Consider the following 16,055-nt stretch of genomic DNA (forward strand, 5'->3'; position numbering starts at 1 on the left):
TGTAATCTAAATATTTAAAACAACTCACTTTTTTTTTTTTTTTTCCTTGCTGGAACCTGAGCCCTGCTCTGCTCTGAGGGTGGAGTGTGTTACATTTATTAAAAGCGAACTATGAAAACAAGCTCAGGGGATCCATCAGGTTTGGTTTGCTTCCCGTGCCTGCTGCTCTGCAGTGGGACGAGTTACAAAAACAAGTTTACTTCTGTTCCTTTAATGAGCACCTCCTCAGAGTGGATGCAGGCTTTTGTTTTTCTTTTCTTTTATTTATTTATTTTTTTCTTTCCCAGTGCTCAGGTAGATTTGTTTGGGTTTAAGAATCCCCACACAGCTCCTGGAAGCGTTAAGGGTTCAGGTTCAGCAATTTGTCCATAGGCTGGCTGTATCTCTAATTAAAATTTGCCTGTGAAGGAGGTTGAATTAAGTGGGATTTTTTTTTTTTTTTAATGATAATTTTTGAAGGATTATCTCCATGCCAGCCTGCCATGGGAGAGTGAGGAAGGAAGCAGGAGGAGATCCAGATGCACCAGGAGATCCACATGCAGGGAGCTTTGAAAGCCACCCTAAATAGCTCCAGAACAGATTAAAACATGGAATTAAGGAGTTCATTTACATGCAGCAATAAAGCCTGTGCAGATTTCCGTGGTGTAGCTGAGATTAGTGGCAGCAGACTCCCTTCACTTGGGTCCTGCTTACCTCTGAGCAGGAGGCTGTTGTCAAAAATAGCATTTTAGAGCCATTGAAATGCAGCCTGGGAGGTGTTGCCATGGCTTTGTGCAACCGGGCCAGTTCTCACTCTGATTGGGAATTTATTTCAGCTTTTTTTGCCCCAGTGCTGTTTGGACAACTCACAGGGATTTTTCTGTGAGTGGCATCACTCTGAGACCCCTCTCTGTGCTCCTCTGCTCTTCGTCTCCTTCAGGAGTCGTGGCTTGCTCCAGTTTGGATGTTTTTGATAATTAAAGTCCCAGCCTTTCTCTCTTTTCCCCACAACGAGGTTCCTGCATGTTTGACTGAAATGTTGGGCTCGATTTGATCAACAGCAGATTCTCCTGCCTTAATCTCTGTGTGAAATTCTGTGATTTCCTGAAATCCTGGCTCATTTTCATTCTCTTTGCTGTGTTCCTGTCATGTTTTCCTTCCAAAGATCACTGAAATCCAATATTTTAAAGTCACCAAACCCTGTCCCCTCTCCTTAGCAGGTGCCTCCTTCCTGTGCCTCACCTTACGGGAGGGGAAATTAATTAATTAAGAATCAGCTGATTGTTCCAATTAATGATGCTGACTCCAAACACACCTGCACATGTAATACGTAATAAATATAAACCCCACTCTTTACAGAGTGTTTATTGCCGTTTATTCTGAGGTTTGAGCTGAGATTTCTGGGTTTCTTTTGGGAAAAAAAAATTAAGAGAGGGGAAGTAAAGAGTAAAGGCAATATCTAGGAGAGATTAATTCCCGTTTTTCCTGTGGGAATTGGAAGATGGTTTGGCATTTCTGGGTGATTGACCATCTCTTCTGGGAATCCTGGAGGTAAAATCAGCTTTAGTCCATCAGATCACCAGGGGGGAGTGACTGACTTTGGATGCTCGCTGTTATTTTGAGAGCTCAGCAGCGCTGGGCACTCCTGAAAACCCAAAAACCTCTGGAGAAGGAGGCTCAGGACAGGGGCAGTGCCCTGAGATATTTAATTTATCCTTTTTTTCCTGGAAATCCGGCTTTGCCCTTGTGCCCACAGGATTCTGATGTGCCAGGAGTGTTTGGGGCAGTCTGGATAAAGGGAGATCAGGGGAATGGCTTTTCTGAATGGACACAGATTAATGGGAATTTATCCTACACTTATTTTTTTTTTAATACTCACGGTTACTCTCCATTTACCCCTTTGTTTGCATTCCTTTGCGTGAGGAATAATTAATTAATTTCCCTTAGTTTACCCAAACTCTTCTGCATTGTGTGGAACAGAAATCTCTGGTGCAGTTTAATTCTTCAATATCCAGGGTTGCATCTTGTCCCTGGCTGTGTTATTTAGAAAAAAAACAGATGCCTCATCTTTTGCTGAATGTCTATTTTATGTGCTCTAATTGTGCTATTATGTGGTGATAATTAAGAGTTCTGCAAGGGCTGTGTGTGTGAGCTGCTAATCTGGAGTAATGTCAGAGCATCCAGGCCTTCAGCAGGCAGCATTTTGAAACCCTTTTAATAAAAAAAAAAATGTAAATTCTTTAAAAAAACAAAACCAAAACCCAGTAAATTCAGTTCAAGTGAAGCTATTTCTTAAGTATTTGGCAAAATACACAACCCCAGTTCCAAAGGATTGTTTGCAGATGAGATCCACTGAAAAGTTCAGTTGGGGAAATGAAAATGGGGAATGAAGCATTCCTGACTAATATCAGTTTTTACTGTTTGTTTAATCTCTGCTTGCTTTTATTCACTTGGTTGAGGTGCTGGAGCTGGGCAGATGATTAAACTCATCTGTTTTTCTTGTCTCAGCAATTGTTTTTTCATCATCATTTAGGGCAGGTCTGACTGTAATTCCAGTGAAGTTAGAGGAAAACCACTCCTGAAAATCCCATCAGCCTCAGTTTTGCCTCTCCAAGAGTTCAAACTGGGTTTTTCCTTCCTTATTTTAATCCTGTTCGAAGATTTATCCCTGAATATAGACAACGTTGCTTTTAAATTACTCTGCATTGTTACTTCGACTCGCAAATCTGCTGCTGCAGCTGGGAGTCTAATTTGAATTAAATCAAAATGTCTGTTTAAGGGGACGTTGCTGACAGGGAAATCACGGAAATTGTAATTACATGTTCCAATGCCACGACACAGATTTCTTCAAGGTTAATTTGGAACATGCTGACACATCCTACATGTACAAACTATATTAGATGCAGTTCCTCAACAGCCACTTAAAATATTTGGGGAGGTATTTTTTTTTTTCTCCTCATGATTTAAATCAGCCTAAAAATCAAAGTTCTGAAGGCAAATTCAGAGAGACATTCTTGAGGAAGCAGCATCTGTTGACAGTAACATCTCATTTTTGTTTCCCCCTCTGAGTTCATGGCAGCTCCCACTGTTTCCTGACCCTCTTTTGCTTCGAGAGAACACAAAAAAGGAGAATTCCTGTCCTTACACGCCCTCCCAAAACTGGCAGGGAGTTGAGCCTCTTCTGGAGGAAAAAATGAAGAGGTCACGCCTGTCCAGAAAACCTGAAACCCCCGAGCTGCACCCACCCAGCTCCTGAGAAAATCCTTTGAAATACTGAATTTGGGGGTGTTTTCCCAAACCCGATCACGACCTTGGACTGAAACCCAGCAGTTTGGGGCTGGGTTTTCAGCTGTTGTTTCCAGCAGAAATACGGTGATTTTTGGAAATGTCCAAGCCTTTTTTATTGTTGTTGTTGTTTTTTTGCCTACAGAGAAAAAAAAAGGATATTTATATATCCTTTATTATAAAAAAAGCTTTATTTTTGCAGGACGTTTTGGTCTGATTGTTTTATCCTCTGCATGTATGAGAATATAGTGAAAATGTCCCCTCCTTTGTGCTGAAAATGAGAGAATTTCCAGCCTTTACCCCCCCAAGGAGCTTTGTTTTTTGGGGTGTTCTTTCCAGGGGATTCAATATTCAGGAATCTGCTCGTTTTGCTGCTGCTGCTTCATCTGGTGGGTTTTTTTTTAGCAATAATAGAAATATTTGTGGTTTTTGGAGCCAGATGATCCAGGCAGGATTTGGGAGCAGGGGCTGCTCCTAAAGCCCCATTGCTGTGGTGTCCAAGCAGTTTGTGGAGCACGTGGAGTTTGGTGACACACAGAGCTTTTAAACACCAATTTGGTTAATTTAATCCAATTCTTGAATGCTTTTTGTTTCTCCTAAATCTCAGAAGCAAATCCATCCATGTATTGAATCATATCCTTCCCCAGGTGTTCACTTCTTGCTCTTGGTTCCCAAAGGGCCTGATTGAAACTTTTCAACAATTAATAATTAATTCTGCTTGTTCTGACCGATGGAATTGTCCAGCTTTTGTAGGATACCGCCAATCCCTTCTGTGGGGACGGCAGTTTGAGGTGCCCCAAGCTGTAAGACCCCAGAATTTGGGTATAAATGTGTGCAATGTATAAATCACACCAGATTTGGAGGCTTTTTGCAATATGAAAACGCTTGGGGAGAAGGAAGGTGGAATGTGGAGGATTTGTTTCTCAGGGAAAGATCTCCTTTAGCCTTCAGCTCTTCCAGCGCCAAGAGAGAAGATTTCCATCTCCGTCCTGTTTATGCATGGAAAGCTTTGATATCCAGCCTCTGCTCTTCCCCATCTCTTCTCTCCTTGATTTTAGCAGAACTCAAATTCGGGTTGCCCAGCTGCTGGAATGCCATTTCCCAGAGTAATTAATGGTTTGATGAGCGTATTGGGGTGAGTTTTGCGGGTTTGGGGGTCCCAGTTCTCCGAGGAGGCGGCTGGAGCCTCGTCCCGCAGTTCCTGCAGCAGAGATTAATCGGTTCAGACAAGCTGCTGAGCAAATACAGAGGAATTCTCGGGGCTCGGGGAAGGAGCGACCTAAATAATTGCCCCGTGATTCTGCTGTGGCTTTATTTCCATGTGAAATGGGAGTGACTGAGGGAATAACCATCATTTTTTGGTTATTTCAGTGGCTTTGGTAAGATAAAGTATGAAAATCGTGTGGGAGGATATTCAGATTTGGGGTTTTGGATGGAGTGTCCTATAAAGGCTCTGGGAGGAGCAGGCCTAAAAGAACCCACCCTATTTTGATTTATTTACGTATTTTAAACCTGCCCGTGGGTTTCTGAGTTCTGAGGTGTTGGAAACATTTGGGAAATCCTTCACAGGAGTGCAAATAATGTTTGTTAACACCTGTCCCACCGTGGGGAGCTGGGACAAGAATTTGTGTTTTCACAACTCTTTGCTGTTCAAACCAAGAATTCATCACACGGCCTTGGAGAGGAACAAATAGACTTGAAAATTGTCTCAAAATAAGAGGTTTTTTAGTTAAATCTTACCTGAAACCAGCACTACTGAAATGCCTTTGTTCTGCTTCCCCTCTGTGGTTTGGGATTTGAGTTCAGTGTGGGGTTTGGGTTCCATTTTCCCATCTTCCAGCTACTCTGAATTTAATCTTGAATAAGTGATTTAATCCCTGAGATTACAACCCGAGTTAAATTTGGGATTATCCTAATTTATGCCCGGGAGCTGTGCCCTTGGAGGGGTTTGTGAACATGTTAAAATTAAATGTCCGCTGCCATTGCTTTTTGGCAGGAATTCTCTTTACTTAATGATCCATTTCTACCCATTTTCCATGGATTTTACTGTTGTGGTCGAATATTGAAAATGATAGAAATAAAATTGCCAACACAGAAAGAACCAGTTCAAACCCCATTACTTGGGGTTGTTTTTAAAATATGTTCATTTCCAGCTGTCATTTATGACCTGTTTTATTACAGGCCCAAATTAAAAAAAAAAGGTACAGTACATGGAATGGAACTAAAGTCAATGAAATAAAACGAAAATAAATGGAATAAAATCAGTTGAAGCCAGCGCTTCGCTTGGTGCGGAGATGGGGAGGGAGAATGGATGCATGACAAAAAAGAACGTGCAGAAATAGCCAAAAACATGCTCTCTTTTCATATTTTATTTTTATAGCTTTTAAATTTATTTATTTATTTTCTTTTATTTGGTTTTTTATTTGTTTATGTAATAGAATTTAAATTTATTTATTTATTTATTTATGCCTGGTGCAGAGATGGGGAGGGAGAATGGACGCATGACAAAAAAGAACATGCAGAAATAGCCAAAAAAATGCTCTCTTTTCATATTTTATTTTTATATCTTTTAAATTTATTTTTTAATGTATTTGTTTAATATAATGTATGTATGTATTTATTTATTTGGTTTAATTTTATTTCTTCATTTTACACTTCATTTTTTCTATATTTTCTTTTCGTTTTATGCAAGAACGTGCAAAGAATAATGCCTGACCTAAACGGCGGCAAGCCAGGGCAGGGTAGGAGTGGTGCAGAAAAAAAAAACCAAACGAATATTCTGGAATCTCTGGCCCAGCAGTGCTGGTTGAAGGCTGAATTCCAGGGAGAGGTTGGATGATTTCTGCTGCCGTGTCGGGCTTCTTACTCACTGCGGAGTTGAGCAAGCGCAGGACACGCTGGGCGAGTTCCCGATTTCGCGTTTGGTGTTTGAGAAACCCTCGCTGGCGCTGGCAGCTCCTCCTGGCACGGCACAGCCTGGGAGGATTTGGAGCAGAGGGAAAACTCAGGCTGCAGCCTTTGGGAAGAGCTTTCTGCTGATGGATGCTTTCACCGTGGCTCAGGTGTGTCCTGAGCGGGGAGAAATTCGAATTTTCCAGCCAGCTTTTCGACGCAGACTGAATTTCTGTGTTGTTTGAGGTCTCTGGCTGGTAAAAGGATCACCTGGAGGGAACGTGGGAGTGCTGTGCTGTCAGCTGGGTGCATCTGCAGCGGGGCAAGCAAATGGTTAATATTAAAAAACTCTGCCTTTCAAATTGTCACAGCAGGGGCTGCATTTCATGCTTGACATTAGCCAGGCTGTTCCAGCTCCTGCTTCTCTCCCATCCTGCTTTTCATCCCTCCTCCCTCCTTCACGTTTTCTAATGCATCTCCTATTCAGTGTGGCTAATAAGCAAATTTGTCATCTGCTTATTTTTGTCTTTGCTAGCCCTCCCTCCTGCTCAGCCCAAATTACCAGTGAGGCCAGGAATTGCAGATAAAACTGGGAATTATCCTTTGCTGCAGGGCAGCTTTGCAGTCCCCGTGCCAAGCTGACTTCACTCGTGTGGCTAACCAAAAAAAAACCCCAAAAACCTGGGAATTTGGGATGTTGGAGGGTACAGATTGAGGTTTGAGAGGCGTCTCCTTGACAGGGAATTTTGTGGGGACGTTTTTGCCCTGCTGCTGATGGGTATTTGTTCTTCAAACTGGTAAAAAAATGTCAGAAATAAATACAGCAGGATTGCTCAGTGGAGGTGGGTGTCATGTTTTATAAGCTCCTAGGAAGAAAACAGTCCTTACTCTGGAGAATTCACATTGAACCTAAATAAAAAGAAAACGACATAAGGACAGAGAAAAATGGAGGGGTTTGGGGTTTTTTGTTGAATGGGAAGATGATGGAACAGCAAATAATGGGCTTTAAAGTAAAACGGGGTGAAAAGAAAGAGGTTTGATCCCCCCCATTGCACATTTGGTCTGCACACACCTTTCATTTCCTGAAATAAAAGTGAAAGGGATAGAAAATGAGTAAGTGGAAGTTAAAAATCACTCCCTGTGCCCACAGCCTGGGATCTGCTGGATCCAAGAACAAATTCCTGCCATAATTCTTCAGCCAAGCCTGGCAAACCGACTAAAGGTTGGATGCTCCTGGATGGAATTGGTTTTGACAACCTTGAGTCTGTCATTCCAATGAAACGCTGTTGCTTCAAATTTAGCAAAAATCAGACTCTTCTTCTTTTTTATAGCCCTAGAAACTTTGGGGTCTTATTGTTCCCTGCTCCCTTTCTCCCCAGGGCTTCTCGCAGTGCTGATTTGTCCCTGGCTCCCAAACTGAGGAGAAGCTTTAGGAGATGTCAGTTAATAACTGGGGCACTGGGAACTCTCAGAGCAGCCTGGATTTCACCATTAGAGCTCTCGGGGTTTTGATTCCTTGGCAGGAACGTCATCCCAATCTGGAAATGGATTTATAGCAGCGCACAAGGGGGATGTTCTTGTCAGCTTTCGCGGCTGTGGGGTTAAGTGATGGTGGAACAGCGCTAAGTGGTGTCAGCTCTTGGAGAACCTGGCTCCAGAAAACTGCATTTGCTTAAAAATTCATTTAAAGTAGTCCTGGAATTAGCTTGACTTTTCCTTGCAGATTTCTCACGTTCACGCGTTCCTGGGTTTTAAGGTATTTTCATTTTCTGGGCAACAGCCAGGGAAAATAAATAAAGCCAACAGAGATGTGCACATCTGGCAGCTCCCCGAGTCCTTAGGCATCCTCTTCTCTAAGGATAGCAGGTACAGAAATTTAAATGCAAACCAAAAGGCTCTTGGAAACGGATTATTCCCCTCAAAATGTGATTTGCTCTCCCGAGTGTTCAGCTGGAAGGGCAGATGTCAGGTGCCATCACAGGGGGTGTTCTGTGAGGCAGGATACAAAATCTGAACTTTTATTAAACCTGAGTTTTCTTAGGGACAGATTTCCTTTGGAAAACTCAGGACATGGTCAGGACGCGCATTAGAAAATTCAGAGATGCTGAAGTTGTCCTCAGCTCTTCAAGATGCTGTGAGACAGAGCTGCTTGATGTGTGTTTGTGATTTCCCCACCAGACTGACTTTTTAAAGGGAATTTTTGTGGCTTTTTGGGTGCTGGCTTTAAACAGCGAGACCTTTGCCTAAGGATGAGGCTCTCAGGACGCCTTTGGGCTAATTTCAACAACTGCTCTGTGTTTAATTCCCATCCCCACCACCCCCCTGCCCTCCTTCTCATCCCTGCTGTCTCCTTTAATAGCTTCTGGTGCTCTCTTTCGGCTCCAGGGATCAGTAATTAAGAAATCAGCCCCTGGATAAGCACTGGGAAGTGCTGCTGGTAAAGCTGCTGCTCTCGCCCAGCCTCTGACAGAAAATGAGCAAAGACAGCAACACAGCTGTAATAAAGCATGGCCAGAATCCAGAGCCCCTGGGATTGGAGCTCTCCTCATCTGGCTGTGCCAAGGAGCAGGAGAAATGTCTCAGTGAACTGGGAATTAGGGAGGGACAAATTGGAGTTTCACTCTTGAGAGGTGCTGTTGGTGTCCTCCTGCAAAAAGGAGGATTTAGGAAGCTGTTTGGGGGATTAAGGGGTGGGTTGGCTGAGTTGGAGCTGTTCAGATGCTCTGCTCTGTGTTTGGAAGGAAAAAGCAGCAAGAAAATCAAACTTTGGGGTTTATTTGTTCCCAGTGTTAGCTCAGCTCGAGTCAGTTCAGAGCCTGACTCCTAAAAAACTGCTCTGATTCCTAAAAAACTGCTCTGAGTCTGAAGTGCAGCTTTTCAGATTTTGGTGCTTGTCAGCGCAGTGAGTTTGGGATCTTCTCCTTATTTTGAACTTGATGTGGCAAACGGCTTTTGCTTCTCTGATAGGATTTGGGAGAAATGTTTTGCAGCCCTGCTGTGTGTCCCAGGCTGAGTATGACACAGATAGACACAGAAATGCAGCCTGAGACACAGAAATGCAGCCTGGGACACAGAAGTGCAGCCTGAGACAGAAATCCAGCCTAGGACACACAAATTTAGCCCTAGGACACACAAATTTAGCCCTGTATTGCAACTCTAACTCCACTACTAGGGAAAATTTACAATTTCTTCCCAATTTCAAGCTCAGTTTTTTTGGGGTGAATGTGTTCATTAGAAATAAGAAATGGGCCCTGTGTTTCTCCATTTCTGTCACATTAATAGACTGGAAAATTTAAGGCCAGAGTTCTGTTGGATTCTGTATTTAGAGCTATGAACAGCAGGTTTACAAAAATTTATGAGAGCATGTAGTGACAAGGGATGAGGGGATGGCTTCAGAGTGACAGAGGGCAGTTAGATGGGATTTTTGGATGGGATTTTTTCCCTGGGAGGGTGGGGAGGCCCTGGAATTCCTGGATTTCCCAGAGAAGCTGTCCCTGCATCCCTGGAAGTGTCCAAGGCCAGGCTGGAGCAGCCTGGGACAGTGGAAGGTGTCCCAGCCCATGGCAGGGAACTGGATGAGTTTCCCGGTCCCTTCCAACCCAAACCCTTCTGGGATTCCATGAAACACTCATTTAGAAGTCAAATGCAGTTGGGCTGGTGCGGGTTTGGAATGGAATTTTGCATTTTGCTCTCCCTTTGCATATGGAAAAGGTTCAGTTCTCTCCCTGTGATGCACGAAATCCCAGCCCCTTTTATCTGAGCTGTTTCTCTCAGGTTGCTGAAATGACTTTTCAAAGAGTGGGAGGTGGGAAACAGAACAGGCAGAGCTGGGCAGGTGAAGATTTCCATGGGGCCCCTCCCAGAACAAGCTCATGTGGATTTTTCCAGCTCCTGGATGATGTTTCCATGAGGAATATTTGGAGGAGCACCATTTCTTGGTGCATTCGTGGCAGTTTTTGAAACTCTTAGCTGAAGGATTTGGGGTTTTAGACCTATATGATTTTTATTTCCCTTTAAGAGCTGTTGGCAAATGTTGGCTGAGGGACAAGGAGTTGGTGGGGAAAGCTCGTGATCCACCTGGAATACAGAATTCCTGCTAGATCCTGTAAGGATGCGCTGAACAAGAGGAGCTTGGACAAATTAAAGAACTCCAAGTTCTGTGTCAGGTACCCAAGTGAGTCCCTGGGCACTGCAGTTTTCTTTGTGTTCACAGTTCTTCAGGAGCACGATAATAAATGAAATAACATCTCTGCCTTTCCCTCTGCACTGAAGGGGCCACTCCTGAAATGAGGGAGGTCGGCTTGTCCGTGTTTATATGGACACTAAAACCCCTCAGCCCTGCAAGCTGTGCTCCAACTGCTGTTTTTCTAAGTGAAATTGTTTGAAAACGTGTTGTAGTTTAGCTTGGTATAGCAAATCCATGCCTAAACATGAAAATGGGGCTGGGGGATTACATTTATAACCAAGGACTTGTTTAATTTCTCTGCTGAAAAACCTTTCCCACGGTGAAAACATGGATTTTTCACTCGGTGTGGTGCAAATCCTTAAAGAGAGACCACAATCCCAGAGGGACACGGATCCAAAGACTCCCTGTTCCTTAATTTATATCTGACTTGGGATTTTGTGACAAGCTGGGAATCTCTCTTTCAATGCCTCAACAAACTTGTAGCTCCAGTTACACTTTGAAGGTGCAGCGTGGGTGGATTTTATTACCTGGTCTGAAGGCAGGAGGTCTGAACCCAGTTTTTCATGATGCAAGGAGTGTCCTGCAGTGTTGCTGTCCCAGGGAACGTTGGAGGAGCTGGGGTTCCTTGTGGAAAAACCAAACTTCAAGGGGCAGACACCACAGCCTTTCGTTGTGAGCTGCATTCCGGAGGGCTTTGGCCACAAAAACTGCCCTGGCCTTGTGTGGAACGGCTGGAACATGAACGGGGCTCCTGTTCTGACCCTCCTTTGGGGCTCGCTGGAAATTCTGGGAATTCTGGGTTGCACTTCCTAAGCTTGTACAAAGAACTGAGCAGGGAAAGGGAACGTGGAGAATTTCTGTGTTTAAGGGAAGGATGCTTGGATCTCCTTTAGCCTTCAGCTCTTCCAGCACCAAGAGAGAAGATTTCCATCTCTCCATCCTGTTTATGCATGGAAAGCTTTGATATCCAGCCTCTGCTTTTTCCCATCTCTTCACTCCTCAGTTTTAGCAAAACTCAAATTCGTGTTGCCCTGCTGCTGGAATGCCATTTCCCAGAGTAATTAATGAAGCACCAAGTCTGGTTTAATGAGTGTGTTGGGATGAATTTTTGCTGGTTTGGGGTCCCAGTTCTCCCCACAAAATACAGCAGGTTTGCTCAGTGGAGGTGGGTGTCATGTTTTATAAGCTCCTGGTAAGAAAAGAGTCCTTACTCTGGAGAATTCACATTGAACCTAGATAAAAAGAAAACAACATAAGGACAGGGGAAAAAAAAGGAGAGGTTTGGGGTTTTTTTGTTGAATGGGAAAATGATGGAACAGCAAATAATGGGCTTTAAAACTTGGTGGGAAGGAAAGAGGTTTGATCCCCCCTTGGCACATGGTGAAGGATCATTTGCACAAAATGAAGGAGGATCATTTGCACGAAATGAAGGCTCTTGAAGGGTGTTCTGTGAAATTCTGGGTGTGCTTGGAAGGTACCAGAGGTGTTTTGTGCAGGGCTGCGTCTGTCACATCCCCTGCCCCACACTCCTGCCTTGTCACGGGCTTCTGGAAGGAGCCTTGTTCAACCAAACGAAATCATTTTCACCACATCAGTGACCAGAATTATGCCATTTAATTAAAATATGTCTAGACAAATAACCTAAGGGGGGAGAGAGAGTGAGATGATGTGTAAGAAGTGTTGGAGGTTCCTGTGTGGGGACCGTACTAAACAAATTTATGAGCAGCTGCTTTTCTCTCCCAAGTTATCAGGAGGACTGGAAGCACAGCTCAGAGGATGTCCTGTTAACGTCTGTTGCCAAAATTGAAATAGAGATTTTATTGGGAGTATTTGGTGAGCAGAATAACCAACACACTCAGAAGTTGTGCAGCATCTCTCAGCTGGCTGTCAGTGGCTCTAAAAACCATCCTGAACTTTCCCTTTCGATTCCCAGCTCCCAAACTGGCTTGGGGGCAGTGCCCTTGGACGGTTTTTGGAGCCCTGAGCGCCCCAAGGAGCAGCTCTCACCGCGAGGTCAGGACCTGGATTCCCACCCTGCTGCAGCCCTGCCCAGAGTGACATCCCTGAGCTATTTTGAGTGTCCTGCCCCGGAGTTTTGAGGATAATTGCACCCTGGGGAAAGCCAGATCCCAGCCAGCTGCTTGAAATGGGCATTCCACAAGCAGCTCGCTGCTTTTAGCGTGCTTTCTTGTTGTTTTGTTTGTTTTTTTTTCTCTAAGCTGTTTCCAAGAACTGCTTAATTTTATGGGGGCTTGTTAATATTTATTGTTTTGTAACTCAGGCATTGGAAATCCGGGTTCAGGTCAGGATTGTGCTGACCTGTCCCTTTGTACTGTGACTGCCTTGTTTTTCGGGCAGAGATGTGTCTGTCCCTTGGGACAGCTGCAGGAAGAGATTCATTAACACCTGTGAGATTGAAATATAGGCACATAAATAATTTACTAAATAATACAGGGAGCAGAGGGCAGAGGGAACTGAGAAAATAGACAGGAGACTCAGTGTGGCTGAAGTGTTTTGCTTGTTTTGCCCAGTTCTGTTCCAAACCCTTTCTGAGGAAATTGAGGAAAAGAAATTGTAAGGTCTTAAAAATCACTCTAAAAATCATCCTTGGCTTCTCTGCACATAGTTGAGAGTAATATTTTTTTCTAGGTTAGCTGGGCATGGAGTGGGATATAACACCATGCACAGTTGTGTCTAGCAGTGCTACAATCAAACCAGACTCATTTCTATAGATCTCCATTTAAATGCCACAAATATCCATATTTTAGAGGGATTTTCACACCTTGAGCACGGCACAGCTATTGAAGCATTGTTCATTAAGCAGCAGAGAAGCAAATCATATTCCCTGCATGCCACTGCTCTTGGACAGCCAGTCATAAATATTTTAAAATGCTTCATTGGGAGCTGTTTCTGCAAAGTGTTTGGAGCTCCTTTGGAGGGAATGGGGCAGAATTTCTGGGCTGCCCTGGTCTGAAATGGAAGGATGAGGCAGAGCTGGGCTGGCAGCCCAGGCACCAGCTGGTTCGAAGCACTGGCAGCTTTTGGAAGGAGTCGCTGTGGCAGTGCTGAGGCTGTCAGGGCCTCGCAGAGTGCTTGGAGCGGGATTGCTGCGCATCAGAATTCCCTTTTCAGAGTCACACCAGGAATCTCTGCCTCCCTCCCTCCCGTCGTTCTTTGTGGATTCCTGTTCCTAAGCAGAGCTCCTGGCTTCCCTAACCAAGTAAGGAGGCTTTCTGCTGCTCCAGATGTCTGTGTGGAACATTCCAAGGAGGGTTCCAGCACGGAGGTCCTGTAGTTTTCTCGCAGTGCGATGTGCCAGCTGACCTGCGGGTCAGGCAGCGCCGTGGTGCCAGAGCAAAGCCTGAACAAACTGAGTTGTCCTTGAATAGCCACCAAAAGCGTGAAGTTTTATGCTTAAAATCAGCGCAGGTTCGGGCTGAGTCTCTCCTAGGGAACACAATAATTCTTGCATCGTTCGTATGTTGAGCTCAGCTCGGTGTCTGGTGCAGGCCCAAAGTGCGAAAACCTCTCCAACACCCTGCAGCTCTCCTGGAAGATGAGGGGTTATCCCTGGCAGGACAAAGTGCTGGATGTGCCTGCAGGAATGGAGGTGGGGTGGAGGAACCAGGGAAGGGGCGATCCCGTGGGCACGAGCGTTTAGTGTGGCGCTGCAAATCAGATGTGGCACGGGACGGCTGGGGTACAAATACACGGGTGCAGCAACTGCTCACTGCAGGAGGAATCACCGAGAGTGAGGCTTTACATTCCTGAAGGGACAAGAAGAACACGAGACAGAGCAGCAGCCATTACATCAGTGAAGAAAAAGTGGGGTTTGCTGGGGTTGTCACCTGTGTGGGATGAGGTGACGCTGGCAGCTCCTTGCTGCAGTTTCTCTAGAAATGCGAAGAAGGAGCTTGTTTGCATTGAAGCTGCGTGTCTTTGTTTGAAGAGGGTTTTGAAGAGGGCTTTCTGCTCCACAGCTGTGTCACTTACACGTATCTGGGTGTGTCATTTCTGTCCCAGTCGTGGGCAGCGTGCTCATTGCCACTTTTGACGGGTTTATGTGGGGGCTGGCACACGGCGGGGCCTGTGTGGAAAGGCAAAGCTTTGACAGTGTTTTCTCCTAAAAAAAGGAGAGTGCTGGCTCTCTTGTGGCTCTGTGGGGTTTTGAGGAGTGATTGGCACGAGCCTGGAGACGGAGGAGAGGGAATGATGCCACGCAATTCCTGCCTGCGGCTCTGCGGGGTGCGGGCGAGATCTGAGGCTTTCGTGCAGATCCCGCGCTGCTCCTGGTGTTTCTCTGCTCATCAAAGCGATTTCTCTCCTCCCCTCTTTCTTATTTCCAGAAAAAACCCCATTATATTCCAGTGCTTATCCCTGTAAATTCAGACTGTGGCTTTATTTTCGTTCCTTTCCCTGCGTTTTACAGCTCTGTGCTGTAAAACCCCTGAAGTCTGAATTCTTCATTAAAGATTCACCCTGAAGTGTTCATCAGCTTCAGCCAGGCTATTTTTAGAGCTGCAGCCTTCGATGCCAGTCGTGTAATTGCTATTATGTGATTACTTATGGTTTTGCCAGTTGAAACAGCTTTTTGGAAAACTGCTGCTTCATAAAGTAGAATCTAATTGTCCAAAAATGTTGTGGAACATCCATCCTTGGAGATGCTCAGAATTTGACTGGACGTGGCCCTGAGCAACCTAAACCCTCTGTGAAGGTTGGACTGGATTTATCTTCCAACCCCTGCTTCTGGGTTTATTTTCCCCTGGATTTATCTTCCCAACCAACCTGATGCTGTGAATGAAAACTAAAATCTGAATCATCTCTCACCTGCCTTTGAGGTGACAGGAATAAACAAAGATCCATTAAGCGCAAAGAGCTTCTCTCTAAGGATCTCCAAGCAGGTTCATGATGAATGAAGCTTCTCTCCCCTTTTCCCATCAGTAAAGGACAATTAAGATGAGACTTGATTGTGGTGATAAGGTGGGATTAATCTGGTGCTAAAGGACGTTAAGATGCTCTGTTTGTGTCGTGGTTAACACATTAACCTGGGATAAATCCATCTCAGCCCTGCATTTCCCATCTCTGTGGCGTTTGGAGGGAAAGGAGAATTTCCTTGTTAACCTCATTTTTTCCGAGCAGAATGAAAAATCCAGCTAATTGTGGAGGGTGCAGTCTCTGCCAGGCAATGCATGATGCAATCAGAATGCAACGCTATCAGATGCAGCCTTTAATAGCCAATTATCTCCGTGCTTGGCAATCAGAGCCACTGGAGGTGTGTGGGGCTCACCTGGAATCAGGTGTAGCCCGGTTCACCATGATTCCTCGGCAGGGGGACCAGAGGCAGCCTGAGCCTCAACAATCCTCGCTTTTCTGGCTAAAAATCCCCTCTGGATGAAAAGCAAAATTGAGGATGCTGGGAGGATAACCTGTGCCACGACCAGGTGAGGCGTGAGGGTGAGCAGGGAAAGGCACAAACACCTATTTGTGCAGAGCAGCGTGCTGGGAAAGGCAGAGCATCCAGACACAATTCCAGGAAGGCAGGGGAAGGAGGGGCTGCTACCAGCAGCGATTGTTTCGTTTAGTAATTAGGGCTTAAATCTCCTCGAAGCGAAATAAAGCAGAGGATGTGAGCTCGTGGAGCCCTTCCTCCTCCCATTCCCCACGCTTCCTCACCCTGTTTTTTGGGTTTTTTGGCAGATATTCATGGATGTGG

At 45.0% G+C, this 16,055-nt stretch overlaps 1 protein-coding gene across 5 annotated transcripts in view; it reads left to right on the forward strand.

Moving 5' to 3' along the window:
* Positions 1-16,055, forward strand: part of DVL1 (dishevelled segment polarity protein 1) — a 70,306-nt gene that overhangs the window by 8,121 nt on the left and 46,130 nt on the right. The window contains exon 1 of one of the 5 annotated variants that reach the window (XM_040084333.1): positions 15,615-15,783. The exons of 3 other annotated variants lie outside the window; for them this stretch is intronic. In XM_040084333.1, the coding sequence (XP_039940267.1) occupies positions 15,734-15,783 (50 nt within the window). In that variant the 5' untranslated portion in view covers positions 15,615-15,733. Of the gene's footprint in view, positions 1-15,614; positions 15,784-16,055 lie in introns of those variants that run through there. One more of the 5 variants, XM_040084332.1, reaches the window with a different exon arrangement.

The sequence above is a fragment of the Hirundo rustica genome, chromosome 22 (assembly GCF_015227805.2).
Source record: "Hirundo rustica isolate bHirRus1 chromosome 22, bHirRus1.pri.v3, whole genome shotgun sequence".
In the NCBI taxonomy this organism is placed as follows: Eukaryota; Metazoa; Chordata; class Aves; order Passeriformes; family Hirundinidae; genus Hirundo; species Hirundo rustica.